This window comes from Uloborus diversus, chromosome 8 (genome assembly GCF_026930045.1).
Source record: "Uloborus diversus isolate 005 chromosome 8, Udiv.v.3.1, whole genome shotgun sequence".
In the NCBI taxonomy this organism is placed as follows: Eukaryota; Metazoa; Arthropoda; class Arachnida; order Araneae; family Uloboridae; genus Uloborus; species Uloborus diversus.
The window spans coordinates 35469332-35481912 of NC_072738.1; the positions used below are offsets into that span (position 1 = coordinate 35469332).

A 12581-nucleotide genomic window follows, 5' to 3' on the forward strand; every position below is an offset into this window, starting at 1 on the left:
ATAGCTTTTGTGCTACAAACTATTGATTCCTTCAATTCGTTGTTAGAACTTGACCACCTTTCTGCAATCTCAAAAGCAACAAGAGAAAAAATGTTTGCCATTGAAACATCGCGTGGATCTTGATCACTAATGACGATTTCATCTTGCTGCAACTCGAGGCATCTTTGCAAACAGTCACGTAAAGTTGGGAACTCAGTTGGTAGGAAATTTTTCGGACCTCCTAGATATTCACTCAGCTTAGTGTTCAAAGCTCGCCTGGTTTTTTTGGCAACAGAAGATGCCATCTTGACTCCAAATCATTATTAAAACAATCTATGAAAATTTCTTGGAATATTGCGTATCTAAACAGTTAAATACGCGTGTGGCACAGATGAGTGGTCAGCTGCGCAGTAGATTCATCAAGGGTAAAAGTAAAAGTTAATGAAATAGTATATTAAAAAGCTTTGTACAGATGTACCACAAAAATTTTCAGAGTATTTCGGTGTCATGGTATTACATGACGACGATAGATTTCTGGAGAATCAAAATGTAAGACCTTCTTCCTCGATGTTTAAAATTGCTAGTGTCTCTTGCGTTCCAGCTTTTTTGTAAAAATAAACCCACCCTTTAAGAAAACAAAAAAGGGAATGCCATTCTGTCTTTTGTCGGAAAGTGCAGCTGGTATAAAAATCTTAGGAATGATGAGAGAAATTTTAGCCCAAACGTGCCCGCTGGTCAAAGGTTATCTTGGGGGAGTTTAAATGAGTAAAAGGGCGTGTCACTTCCCCAGATGCAGGTGGCCATTTCCCCTGAACGACCGGCTGCGCAACGAAGTCAGCAGTGTCAGTTGACCGGAAGCGTAATCCGTTTCAGCCGGAATGATCATCGATACCCGCAGCTCTTTTTACAAAGCATTATGAAACGAAAACATATTTTTTTGTATTTTGTCAAACAAAAGTACGTTCATTAGAGCTGAAAACATGTATTTTAGGTAGCCGAAGCATCTTTTAAATTTTACCAGCAGCTATATTGTGTATTGAGGATGAAAAATGGGATTTTTCGAAAAAAACACCGGAATTTTATGTAAATTGCGATTTTCCGGTAGCTAAAATTGCTTAAAAAAACTTTTTTTTGTACCAAACATCTTAGAATTAGTGAATCCATAGGAAAGTGCGCGTTCCAAGTCGAAAATAAAACTTTTATTTTTATGACATACCCTAGTGTACAGGACATGGACGCCTCCGACCAGGTAAAGCGGATGCCGACGCGCCTGCAGAGGTCGGTGGGCGGTGGTGCTGCAGAGGCCCCTGGTTCAAGCTGAAAATGCCTGGTTCAAGCATATTGCATTATCAAAGTTAGACAGCATTTTAACATACAAAGAGGGGGTGGGGGAGGAAATTGCATCAGAATTTAAGTACAAGAAATTTCTAGTCACTTTTTGCTGAAAATTTCAATTAAAACTTCTTGAAAAGTTGAAAAAATTCATTTTTTCAATTTTTCCGAAGGAGAAATAAACCTCTTCGGAAAGAAACTTTTTTTTTCCCCCCCGAAATTTTCCGTTTTTTTTCCGACTGTTTTCATCTCTAGTTAAAGAACAAAGTAAAAACTGGATAAATAGTTTAACTATATGCACAAACAGAAAATAAAAGCTCTGTAATCGATGTGTTGCTTTTTTAGGAGAAAAAACAGGGATCTCAATCCTTAGCAGTTCAAAGCTAAATTTCAGATTTTACAGAATCATACATTGTCGAGAAAACATCTGAATAAAAGAAAAGGTGAGGATAATGTATTTCCCGGCACAGAAATTTAGCACATTTTTCGTTAGATCCACTTGACTACCCAATGAAATGTGTTTTTAACTGTGTGATTTATTTTTTTCCCAATATTTTTGGCAACACAATTACCGCTTATAAGGCTTCCAAATTGCAGAATTTTATATATATTTTACAAAATTTAAGGTCAAAAGGACAGCAGGCACACAAAATAATAAAAACACACAAAAAATTGAAGTATGGCTTTACATATCACAGGAGAAAGGCAAAACATATTCGGGGGATGGGACACTTAAAAATGTCCCTTTTCGCCACCGACAGAACAGTCGTCCGAACTACAAAAAGGACCCCATACCTGAAATAGCTTAGGGCCGTAACTCTAAATCCGTCCCTGATAACAACTAATGTCACTCAAAAAAAAAAAAAAAAACTCAGCGCCCCCCCCCCCCATGAACGCAGTCCCAAATCCACCTATGGTTATTGGTACTTTATCCTCCACAACAGATTTCAATGAATTCTAGAGGAAAAACTTATGCCCCATAAACACCTATGTTGTTTCAGATTTTAAAAAAAACATTACTTTCGTACAGAGCCCGCCGCTTATATGAATCACGTTTGTCCCAAACAGTTCTGATTCAGTTAAGCGGCTGATTGAATAAAGCGGCTAATTCAATAAAGCTGGATTTTGTTCTGTTTTTAGTAATGTGACCAGACGTCCCGCTTTTTGTCTTACTGTCCCGCCAAAGTGTCCCGCTTTGTCGAAAAAGTCCCGCTTTTTTTTGTTTAAATTCCGTCACACAAGAAATATACATACAATCTAGATTTTTTAAATGCTTATTCGATTTTTTGCTGTCAGTAAACGTAAGAACGCCATGTAAAATGTTATTCTTTAATGTTTAATACGCTGAACTACCTCCACCATGATTTGGATTGAAGAGGAGGAGCTGTTAAGCGTCTAAATGGGCTGCAGAAGGAGTCTCTGGAGATAAGCAATGGGTGGAGATATTTACTCATTTTCGCACTCAGGCGATTGAAATCAACTGCTTGACAAAGATTGTTGAGTTTGGTTTCAGTTTGCCAGGCACAACAGCAGTTGTTGAAAGAACATTTTCCTTGAAAAAGTCTTCTTTTAACTAAAATTAACTTTTCTTATTCATGCAAGGAATTCCTTGGTTTTATGAAAGGCAACAAGAATTGGCGTCTTAAAATTGCTTCTAACAGCAAGTATAACTGAAAATAATAATTTTGATTAATAAATTTGTTGTGTGATGCAATATTCTTAACATCAATACTATTAAATTATTTTCAACTTGAGTTCTTTATTGGTACATTTGAGTTATTTCTTGGCATTTTTCTGTTACGTAAAATATTAAGCCCGTGGGAAAAAAAACTACTCTACCCCCCCCCCCCTCCCCCGTCATGTGTCCTGATTTTTAGCTTGAAAAATCTGGTCACATTAGTTTTTAGCGATTTGTTTCATTAAAGCGATTGTTTTGATTTCCACTTATTCAATTAACCGGCGCCCACTGTAGTACAGAACTAGAAGTTATTTCGATAAAGCTTGATCAATACTAGTTGTCCTTTTTATCTTTTTTTTTTTTTTTTAATTAAAATAACATTTCCTTACTTGAAATGGCTTGGTAAAAATTTTCGTATTTTTCTTTGCACAATAACAGAAAGAAGATATATGCGATAAAAGTATTCAAATGTACTCATCTCCATATGATAGAACCACATTGCCCTTGTTTCTCATTTGTTTGAAAGATCAAGACGCAAATGATAAAATATGGTCGCTTGAGAGATTAGGGTATTTCAATATCACCCTTGAATCCTTCACAAAAAAGACATTATGCAGTGCTGGAACTGCCAAGAATTCTTTCACTCCTCGTTTAGTTGTGCACGACCTCCCGTCTGCCTTGTGTGTGCGGGACAGCACAAAACTAAAGATTGCCGAAAACCCCAAAAGGTACCACCCTCATGTTTTCACTGCAAGGGTGAACATCTTGCTAACTTTAGAAATTGTCCAAAACGACAAAATCTCAAAGACTCCCTGAACCGGAGAAATAAAATTGAAACTTGCACTAATTCGGATCCTTCACCCCAAATCTCTAGTGCTGGTAATGACCTTCAACAGCCCCTCCCCCCCAGCCTCCCCACTTCACCTAAGACAACAAGAAGTTATGTCTAGAACTATACGAGCCTACTTTTCCGTATACTCATACTACTTTCTAGTACCTGATCAATATTCGCAAAATAGCTAAAGTCGCAAATTGTTTCAAACATATTTTTTTAATATTTTAAGCTAATTTCTAGGAATAAAATATTCCTCACCCATCTAAAAAAATAAATGCGTAAAAAATAAAAAATTAAATTATATTTAAAAAAAACGAACAAATAAAATAGCAGCACCTTTTAAACAAAGCAGCTAATACACTTTTTCCATAAAAAAAATCTTTAACAGCTTTCAAAACGAAAACATAATAATTAAAATTAATAAGCTCATTAAAATAAATACATCATATCAAAAAAAAAAAACAAATCGTTTCTTTTTCCCCTGTTGCCAAAAATAATTTTTTAAATGAATTAATGCACATACCAAAATAAATAAAAACAATAAAATGTCAACTTAAAGAAATACTTTTCATTGTCAAAAAAAAAAAAAAAATAATAATAATAATAATCGTCTATGCATATCTTTATATAGAAATATAAATGACTTCGACTTTATTCCCCGAAAACTAAATACCTAAATTAAAACTTTAGCGTGAAAATAAAAAAAAAGTCATATCAACAATAATTATTTCGCAGTTAAAACCATAGCTGTGGAGTCGGAGTCAATCTCATTTTGAGATAAAGGAGTGAGTCGGAGTCGAGTTTCCGAGAATCGGACTCAGTCATTTGTCCTCCGTGTATAAATTTTTGCCAAAGCTACGAAGTCAGGGAGTCGGAGTCCGATTAATTATCGGGCACAGGAGTAGGAGTCGGAGTCAGGTGCCCCTAAATTCTCGGAGTGGGAGTCTGAAGTTTGGCGTCAAGAGCTATTTCCAACAAAATTTGTTTGAAGTAAATCCGCCTTCAAGTACGGAATCTACATTGACTTTCAGTTTCCCCGCAGGCACTAATGTTGAGGGATTTGAACTATTCAAAATTGAACGGAAAATTGTTCAAATCAAAAATATATTTTATATACAAGTTTTTTATCAAAAGCTTTTTCCTACAAAGTTTGTTTGAAGCATATTCGCCTCATAGTTCAGAATTGCCTTCAATTTCCCCGTAGGCGCTAATGTTAAGTTTTTTTGAACTGTTCAAAATTGAACAAACATAGTTCAAATCAAAAAGTGAAATATGGGAATGAGGTGTCCTCGTCGAGATCTTTCGAACAAAAAAAAAGTTTGTTCGAATCGGACTATTCATTCAAAAGTTATTAGGGGGGGGGGGGACAGACAGACAGACCGACGGACCGACAGACATTTTTCCCCATCTCAATACCCTACTTTCCAATTTTTAATTTTTCGATATTTATTTATTTATTATATTTATTTTTGACTTTTTTTTTTGTTTTTCGCGATATTTTTAAGATGCATTAATCTTTCTTTCATGCTTTTTTCTTCTTTTTCTGACTTTTACTGGGAAAGTAGGCTTAAAAAATACCGTTATCGATAAGTTAACAATTACCCTCCAAAATATGCTGTTCGAACTGCGTAATTAGTTGATTCACTTTTGTGTTTCTTTTTACTACCAGTTTATTTTCATTCCACATCAGCTACAAGAAATTTTGTTTTTCCCGCCATTTTCGTTCGTTGAGTAGGCGTGGCTTATTGCGGCGGATTTATGGCTATCCAATGAGCGCGCTGCTTAACATTTCATAACTCTGGAGGTGGAAATTGCTTGTTTTGGCTACAGTTCCATTTCAAATAATTAAGTCTTTTCGTACGAATAATGGGGTCATTTCCAAAATTTTAAAAGTATTTTTTTCTGAAAGAACATGCTTAAAAACATAGGATCTTGTATAAGTTTAATATTTTTTAAAAAATACTTAAATCGGTGCGCTCTCATTGTTTACAATTCTTGCCGATGACATCACAAATGATGAAATGCCATTCTGTGTTGCATCTTTACTCACGCGTATTGGCAACGATATGGTTGATAGCAAGCGTAGAGCGCAGTATTTAATTCGCTTCTTGATTATCATAACGTGGAAACGCGAATGAAAGATGCGCCAAATTGCATCATTTGTGACGTCATAAAGACCACGCCTTGTTTTCAGAATCGGACATTTTTAAAAAATTAATTAAAAAATAACTGTTGGGAAAATGAAAGTATTTTCTGGGTCCATGTTGTTTTTTTACTCATTCTATCAATTTCAGTGACTAAAAGTAGTACCGTATTTTCGGGAATATGCGCCGCATCGTAATATATTCTCAAAGAAAATGTTTTTTAATGTATGCGCCGCACCTTCCATAAGCGCTCACTCAGCATTAAACAACTTAAAAGCACAATCAGTAGTAAAGCAAGCTGGATTAAATGTAAATAAAAAATATTTTTTTATTTCTCGTGAGTATTTTTAATTAACAATAAAGAAATATTTTTAAAAATCCCCATTTTTCACTTTTTGCCTTCGGCATCCCTCGATTGGTCATCACTTTCGATGGTTATTTTATCCGATTTCCAACGGCAAACGCATCTCGTCAGTGCCAAACTCTGGCAGCAAAACGATTTCCAATTGCTTCTGCCTTTATAACCTTAAACTTAAAGGCTGCAGTATAACTTTTCAATTGCTAAGGAGCCATTTCAAAAGCAACTCTAAAAAAATTCGTAAAAAAGGATAAGCCAAGAACGCACGAACGGCAGCAAAAGATGCAACACGACGATGTGAGTGAATAATAAAATTAAAGCTAGGAGACAAGTTTCCCATTAGGTTGCTTGACCAAGCAACCTATTTTCGTGAGAGAGGTGGTGAATTCCCTTTACACACTGGACATTCATCCCTCTCTCTCACTAGTACTTTTGCTGCCTCCTCTCCCTGACCCCTTCGCTCCGACGCGATAAGGCTTGCTTGCCCACGTGTATCAACTCTCTTCAGCGAAACACGTGCAATCGCTGACTCACCTTCCCTTCCCCTCTTTGCTTTACTTGTCGCGAAGGTCGAAGGATTTCCTCACCCCTTCGCTCCGCCGCGATAAGGCTTGGTCGCGCACGTGGATCAGCATTTCTCTAATCAGTGAAACATGCGCAATCGCTGACTCACCTTCCCTCCCCCTCTTTGCTTTACTTGTCGCCCAAGGCCGAAGGATTTCCTGTCCCTTCGCTCCTACGCGATAAGGCTTTCTCGCGCACGTGGATCAGCATTTCTTTCCTCAGTGAAACACGCGTAATCGCTGACTCACCTTCCCTCCCCCTCTTTGCTTTACTTGTCGCCTAAGGGCGAGGGATTTCCGCGAAATGAAAGCAAACGATGTGGTGCCATCTGTTAGCAGCATTTTCCGATTTTTTTTAAACTTGGGGAAAAAAAACACTGTATCCGCCGCACCCGTTATATGCGCCGCACCGGCAATTTTTTTTTACTTTTTCTTGTATGCGCCGCGGTGCATATTCCCGAAAATACGGTACTTTTGACTGAAGGAAACAACCTCATTAAAATTTTAAAAAAAAGTGTATAGACGTACCTAGAAGAATCATTTCGATCCAGGAAGCTATTTCGAAATAATAGATTTCTTTTTCAGCTTATAAAAAATACAAAATGAAAGGAAACCACATAGTAGTTTCTTCGCAAAACCATAATATTAATGGAAGCAGCATTGCTGCATAAAGTAACAAAATGTTATTTTAACTGTACCACGGCTTTGAGAACAAATGAGCAACTGCTTTGAAATTCACAAAGAAATTGTATTCGAATCCTCACATTAATAACAGCCGAAGATAGAGTAACCCGCGAGTTTCATTGGTTTCAACAATGAAACTCGCGCCACGGCATGATAATTTGATAATATGTTTTGGTAATGTTTAACATGCAGGCAGGAAAAGGCGTTATTGTGACAAGGTTGAACTCGATCCGGTAACTTAACTGTTTTACTGGTAAGACTGTGTCATTTCAGGGGAATAAACAAGCGAAAAAATGGTCAACAATTGAACGCTACCTACTGGAGTTTAAAGTTAATCCACTGGGGTGAGGGTTACAATTTCAACTATCAAACTATCACCAAACAGGCAATGGCTTCGTTCAAATGTACAAGAAGCAATTTTCACCCGTCATACCTTGACTGGCGATTTTCTAGTTTTTAAATAAAACTTAATATGTTATGAAGCTTTGATTTCTTAATTACATAGAACATAGTAAAAATATAATAGTTTTTAAAAACGCAAATGAGGTATGGGTTTATTAAATAACTTTGGCTTCGTATTCTAATCATAACGACTATGTTCCTAGTTAAAACCGCTGATTTTATAGCTTCTCGGAGGTGAAATTATATAGGGTTTATATATATCATTTAATTGGCTTCAAATGTTAAAGACATTTTACATCCACATTCCAAGTATATTAGTGCATAATATTTATGTTCTTCAAAGCAGTTTAATTGGCATTAAGGGATCCTAAAAAACCTTGAAAAATAAAGTCATGAAAACTGTGTTATGAAGTGGGGGCTTGGCAGGGTCGGACTGGGTCCTCAAAAAGGCGCATACCCCAATTTTTCTGAAGGCGCATACCAATGGGGGAGGGGGGATCGCGGAAAGGATACAGACGATCATTTTAGAGGAGCGATCAGTGGCGGATCCAGACGATCCTGTTGAGAGGGGCGATTGCTTAATTCATTAAGGGAGGGGGGAGGATGGACTAATGAAAATAAAAATTTTTAAAAAGTTAAAAATTTGTAGCATGTTTTTTTCCCCCGAACAATGTGTAATGTGCTTCGCTCAAAGAGTTTGAATGAAAATTATAAGTGTTTCAAGTATCACACACACAAGAATAAAAAAACTGAAAAAACAGTTTCTAATTATCTAAATTAAACCTTTTAACTTTTGATTCGTTTGAAAACTCGTGAAGTTTTTCAGTTGTTATTCAGGTCCTCAATTGTTTTTTTTTTTTTCCTTATAAAAGAAAGGTTGCAGTAACAAAATTGCATCTCTTTTTACCAGTTTACGTACCAAACATAATGAAATACTAAAATTGCATTTGTAAATAAAATTTGAAGATAGTTTTGGATTTGTTTGTTGATTGAGTTTTGTTTAATATTCGCGCAAAGGAAGGAGTGTTTGCAGGCTTTCTCCCGAAAATTTTTGTTCGGAAGCATTTTTAGACTATTTGGAGGTTAACAAGTAAAAGGGAGGTTTGGGGGTCCCGTTCCGGAATTTTTTTTAAATTTAAGGGTATATTTTCGAAAACACAATTATTTGCTATCTTTGTGTTCTTGAAGGAAAAGATGAGAGACATGAGTTCTCCCCAGTTGATAGCTTCAAAAATGCGATTTTAGCATTGCTAAAAACCAGGGGGTTCGGGGGCTTACCCCCGGAATTTTTTTTTGTAATTGAACTCCTAAAAACGCAATTGTAGACCATCTTTTATGACGTAGCAGAAGACATGGGGTTCAGAACTTTTCAACAGAAACTTTTCGATGTTAGGAGTTCCAAAAACGCTGTTTTAGACAATCTTTGAATGATGTTGAAAGATGAGGAAAGAAAGACGGAAAGAAAGCCATGGGGGCTCCTCTCCGGAAATTTTTTGGAATTGAAGTCTCAAAAACGCAGTTGTAAGCCAATTTTTATGACGTAGGAGGAAGGAACGGGGTTTGGAACTTTCCATCGGAAATTGTTAAAAATTGGAGCTTTGAAATACGATGGTTAGCCATCTTTGGTAGCGTAAAGGGAAGGGATTGAGTTGAGTCCGGAGTAAACCCTCAAATTTTCAATATTGAAACTTCAAAAACATAAGTTAGTGGGTCTTCATTGACGTTAGGAGAAGGACTCGAGATTGAGGGCTCTCCCCTGGAATGTTTTCGGAACTGAAGTTCTAAAAACGTAATTGAAAGCCCTCATTAACAACATTTTCGAAAAAGTTTTCGATTCCGGCGATTTTTTCGAAATTGAAGCTCCAAAAATTCAAAAGTTTTGACAATCTTCGATGGCATTGGAGAGAGGGGATTGAGAAACTTTCCCCTGCAAAATTTTCGGAATTAAAGTCATAAAAATACAGTTGTAGACGATTTTTGTGATGTGTTGGGGGGGGGGGGTGGAGAGAGAGAGAGTTGGGTGACCTTTTCCCGGAATTTTTTTAACACAATTTTAGACGATTTTTGTTTATTTGGGAGAGGAGAGATTTTGTGGACTTCACATTGAAATTGTAAAAACTTGACTGTAGGCCATCTTTGTAAACTTTTAGGGGAAAGCACGTTTCACTAGTTTTTTCAATCAAGTGCCAAAAACGGCAATTTAGAAAAGATAATGAATAAGTACATTCCAAATTTCTGAAGTCGCCCAGTGGTTTGATTTCGCATCTTCTGGGAGATATTTTTTTTTCACTAGGCGACATTGATGTCAAGTGGTCATTATGTTATAAAATGCACTGCTACATATCTATACGAAATTCAACTTTTCCACTATGATATTCATTAAAACTAAGTGTAGAAAAACTCACTGACAAACGCATAGACAACTGCATTCAAACGGCAACCCGTACCGACTCTACCAACAATGATAAACTTCTTCATGTAATTCAAAAATGCAGTTTAAGACTAACTTCCATGATGTTAGAAGATGAAGAGAGAAGGTCTAGTGGCGTTACCTCCAGAAATAGTTTTTAATTTCAATCTTAAAACGCTATTGCCGTCCAACTTTAATGACGTTAGGGAAAAAAATGCGATTCGAAACTTTCTTCCAGAACGTTTTCGAAATCGAAGTTCCAGAATAGGCAGTCTTTTTGATTGAAGATTCGAAGGTCTCTCCCTTTTCTTTTTTTTGAAATAAGAGTCTTAAAAACGCTCTTGTTGGTCATCTTTGGAAAAATTACGGAAAGGGAGGGGAGATGGGATAGAAGGAACTTTTCCCGGCAATTTTTCGAAATTGAAACTCAAAAGACGGAAAATTTTAGACGATAACATTAGAGAAACCAGGCTCAGAGGAAAATTTTCGAAACTTCAAAATGAGGGGAAGGTATGGGAGCTTTCGAATCAATAATAAAACTTCGTTCTGAATTTGCAAGACAAGTTTTTTTTTTGAGCAATCACGATTGCTTATTGTTCTCACTTGACAGTCCTTGATGTTCCGGTTCCTTTTTCAGCTTGGACCAGGGCTGCAGCACCACCGTCCACCGGCGGCGGCGCGGCTGGTCCTGAGCACTGTCCACCGGAATCCACTTTTGCTGGGCGGTGGCGTCCATGTCCTTCACACGCATGCTCATACACAGTCGCCTACGCGCACACGCCTTTACACAACATACATACGCCTACGTGCACACACGTAAGCCTACACACACACGCACACCACTATATACACGTAAGCACCCAGGAGGAGGGACATGCTTGGGCGGGGGAGCCATTTCTAGAAACAATAACTCTAACCAGTAGAGTCTTGTCGCAACTCGTGATTGCGAAAAACATAATTTGAATTCAAAGTTTCGGAATTCAAATTAGAGTTAATTTTTTTTTTTTTTTTTTTTTCAGCGAAGGCGTTTATATTGCATTTCATCTTAAAAAGTAGGAAGGGCGCACCTGCCCTCGGGCAGGTTGGCAGGCGGGCCAGTCCGAGCCTGGGGCTTGGTATAAGGGGAGGGGGGAGGGTGCTTTGCAATTTCCGCGCCCACTATAAAAACCATTTCTGTATCCGCCTCTGTGGATGACCTTAGGCCAGCCACTTTTTCGGGGGTCCCTTATCGTCAAACCTTACAATTTTAACATTAGTTAAAAGTTTTTTTTTTTTTTTTTGCCATTTGGGTGCCCTAAAATAGCTGGAGCCCTAGGCCACGGGCTAGTTGGCCAACTCAGCAATTAGGCCTTGAATAGTATCTTCATTTAAATCAAATGAATCAATAGCTGCAAATAATCGTGATAATAAACTGCCATTACTGTTTCTTAGATTATTGAATGATTTTAAATTGAGTCAATTCCATATTCCATGGAAAAGCAAACCCATTCAAATGTCAAATCCATGACATGATTCATTCCACGAGTTTCAATTAGCTTTTTAATCAGCACGCGATATGGGAAAAAAATACCTCATTGAGTTAATAGAATGTATTAAAACAATGCTTGATCTCTAATCATAAAAAAAAAAATAAAATTTCATGCAACACGTGTTAGCTAACAATAAAATGCAATACTATTTTCCAAGTAGCTGCAACAAAACACGTTCAAATAATTTTTCAACCATGGTATCTAAAAATGCATAATTACAGATACTACTTACTTGTTCTTGACCATATATCTTGGAATTGAAAGAAATTTTAGAAATGTAGTACGAAGAAACTTTGTTTGCGTTCGTAATTCGTGCAAAATGACAACAATGAAAGAATTCCCTTGAAAGCCTAATGAAAACATGCTGCCATCTGTCGGATATTAATAAAAATAGAAGGGAAAAAGGAATAAATATGTAACACGTAACAGTCGAATACCGACTTACGCGAGGGATGCAGGGGTTCTCACAGGGGGGATTATGGCGCAAGTTGCGGCATCAATTTTTTTTTTTTTGGGGGGGGAGGGATTTTTTAAACGTTTATACTTTATTTGCTTAAATTTATACATAATAAGGTGTATTTCACGTAAATAAGTTATTGATTCATTTTTAATTTAGATTACAAATTTTATTTTATTTTATTCTGTTTATATATTTTTTTCATTTATT

General features: G+C 36.8%; 1 protein-coding gene across 1 annotated transcript in view; it reads right to left on the reverse strand.

Moving 5' to 3' along the window:
• Positions 1-521: 521 nt before the first annotated feature.
• LOC129228022 (single-minded homolog 2-like) overlaps positions 522-12581 on the reverse strand; it is a 45811-nt gene continuing 33751 nt past the window's right edge. The window contains exon 9 of the mRNA XM_054862649.1: positions 522-604. Within this exon, the coding sequence (XP_054718624.1) occupies positions 522-604 (83 nt within the window). The remainder of the gene's footprint in view (positions 605-12581) is intronic.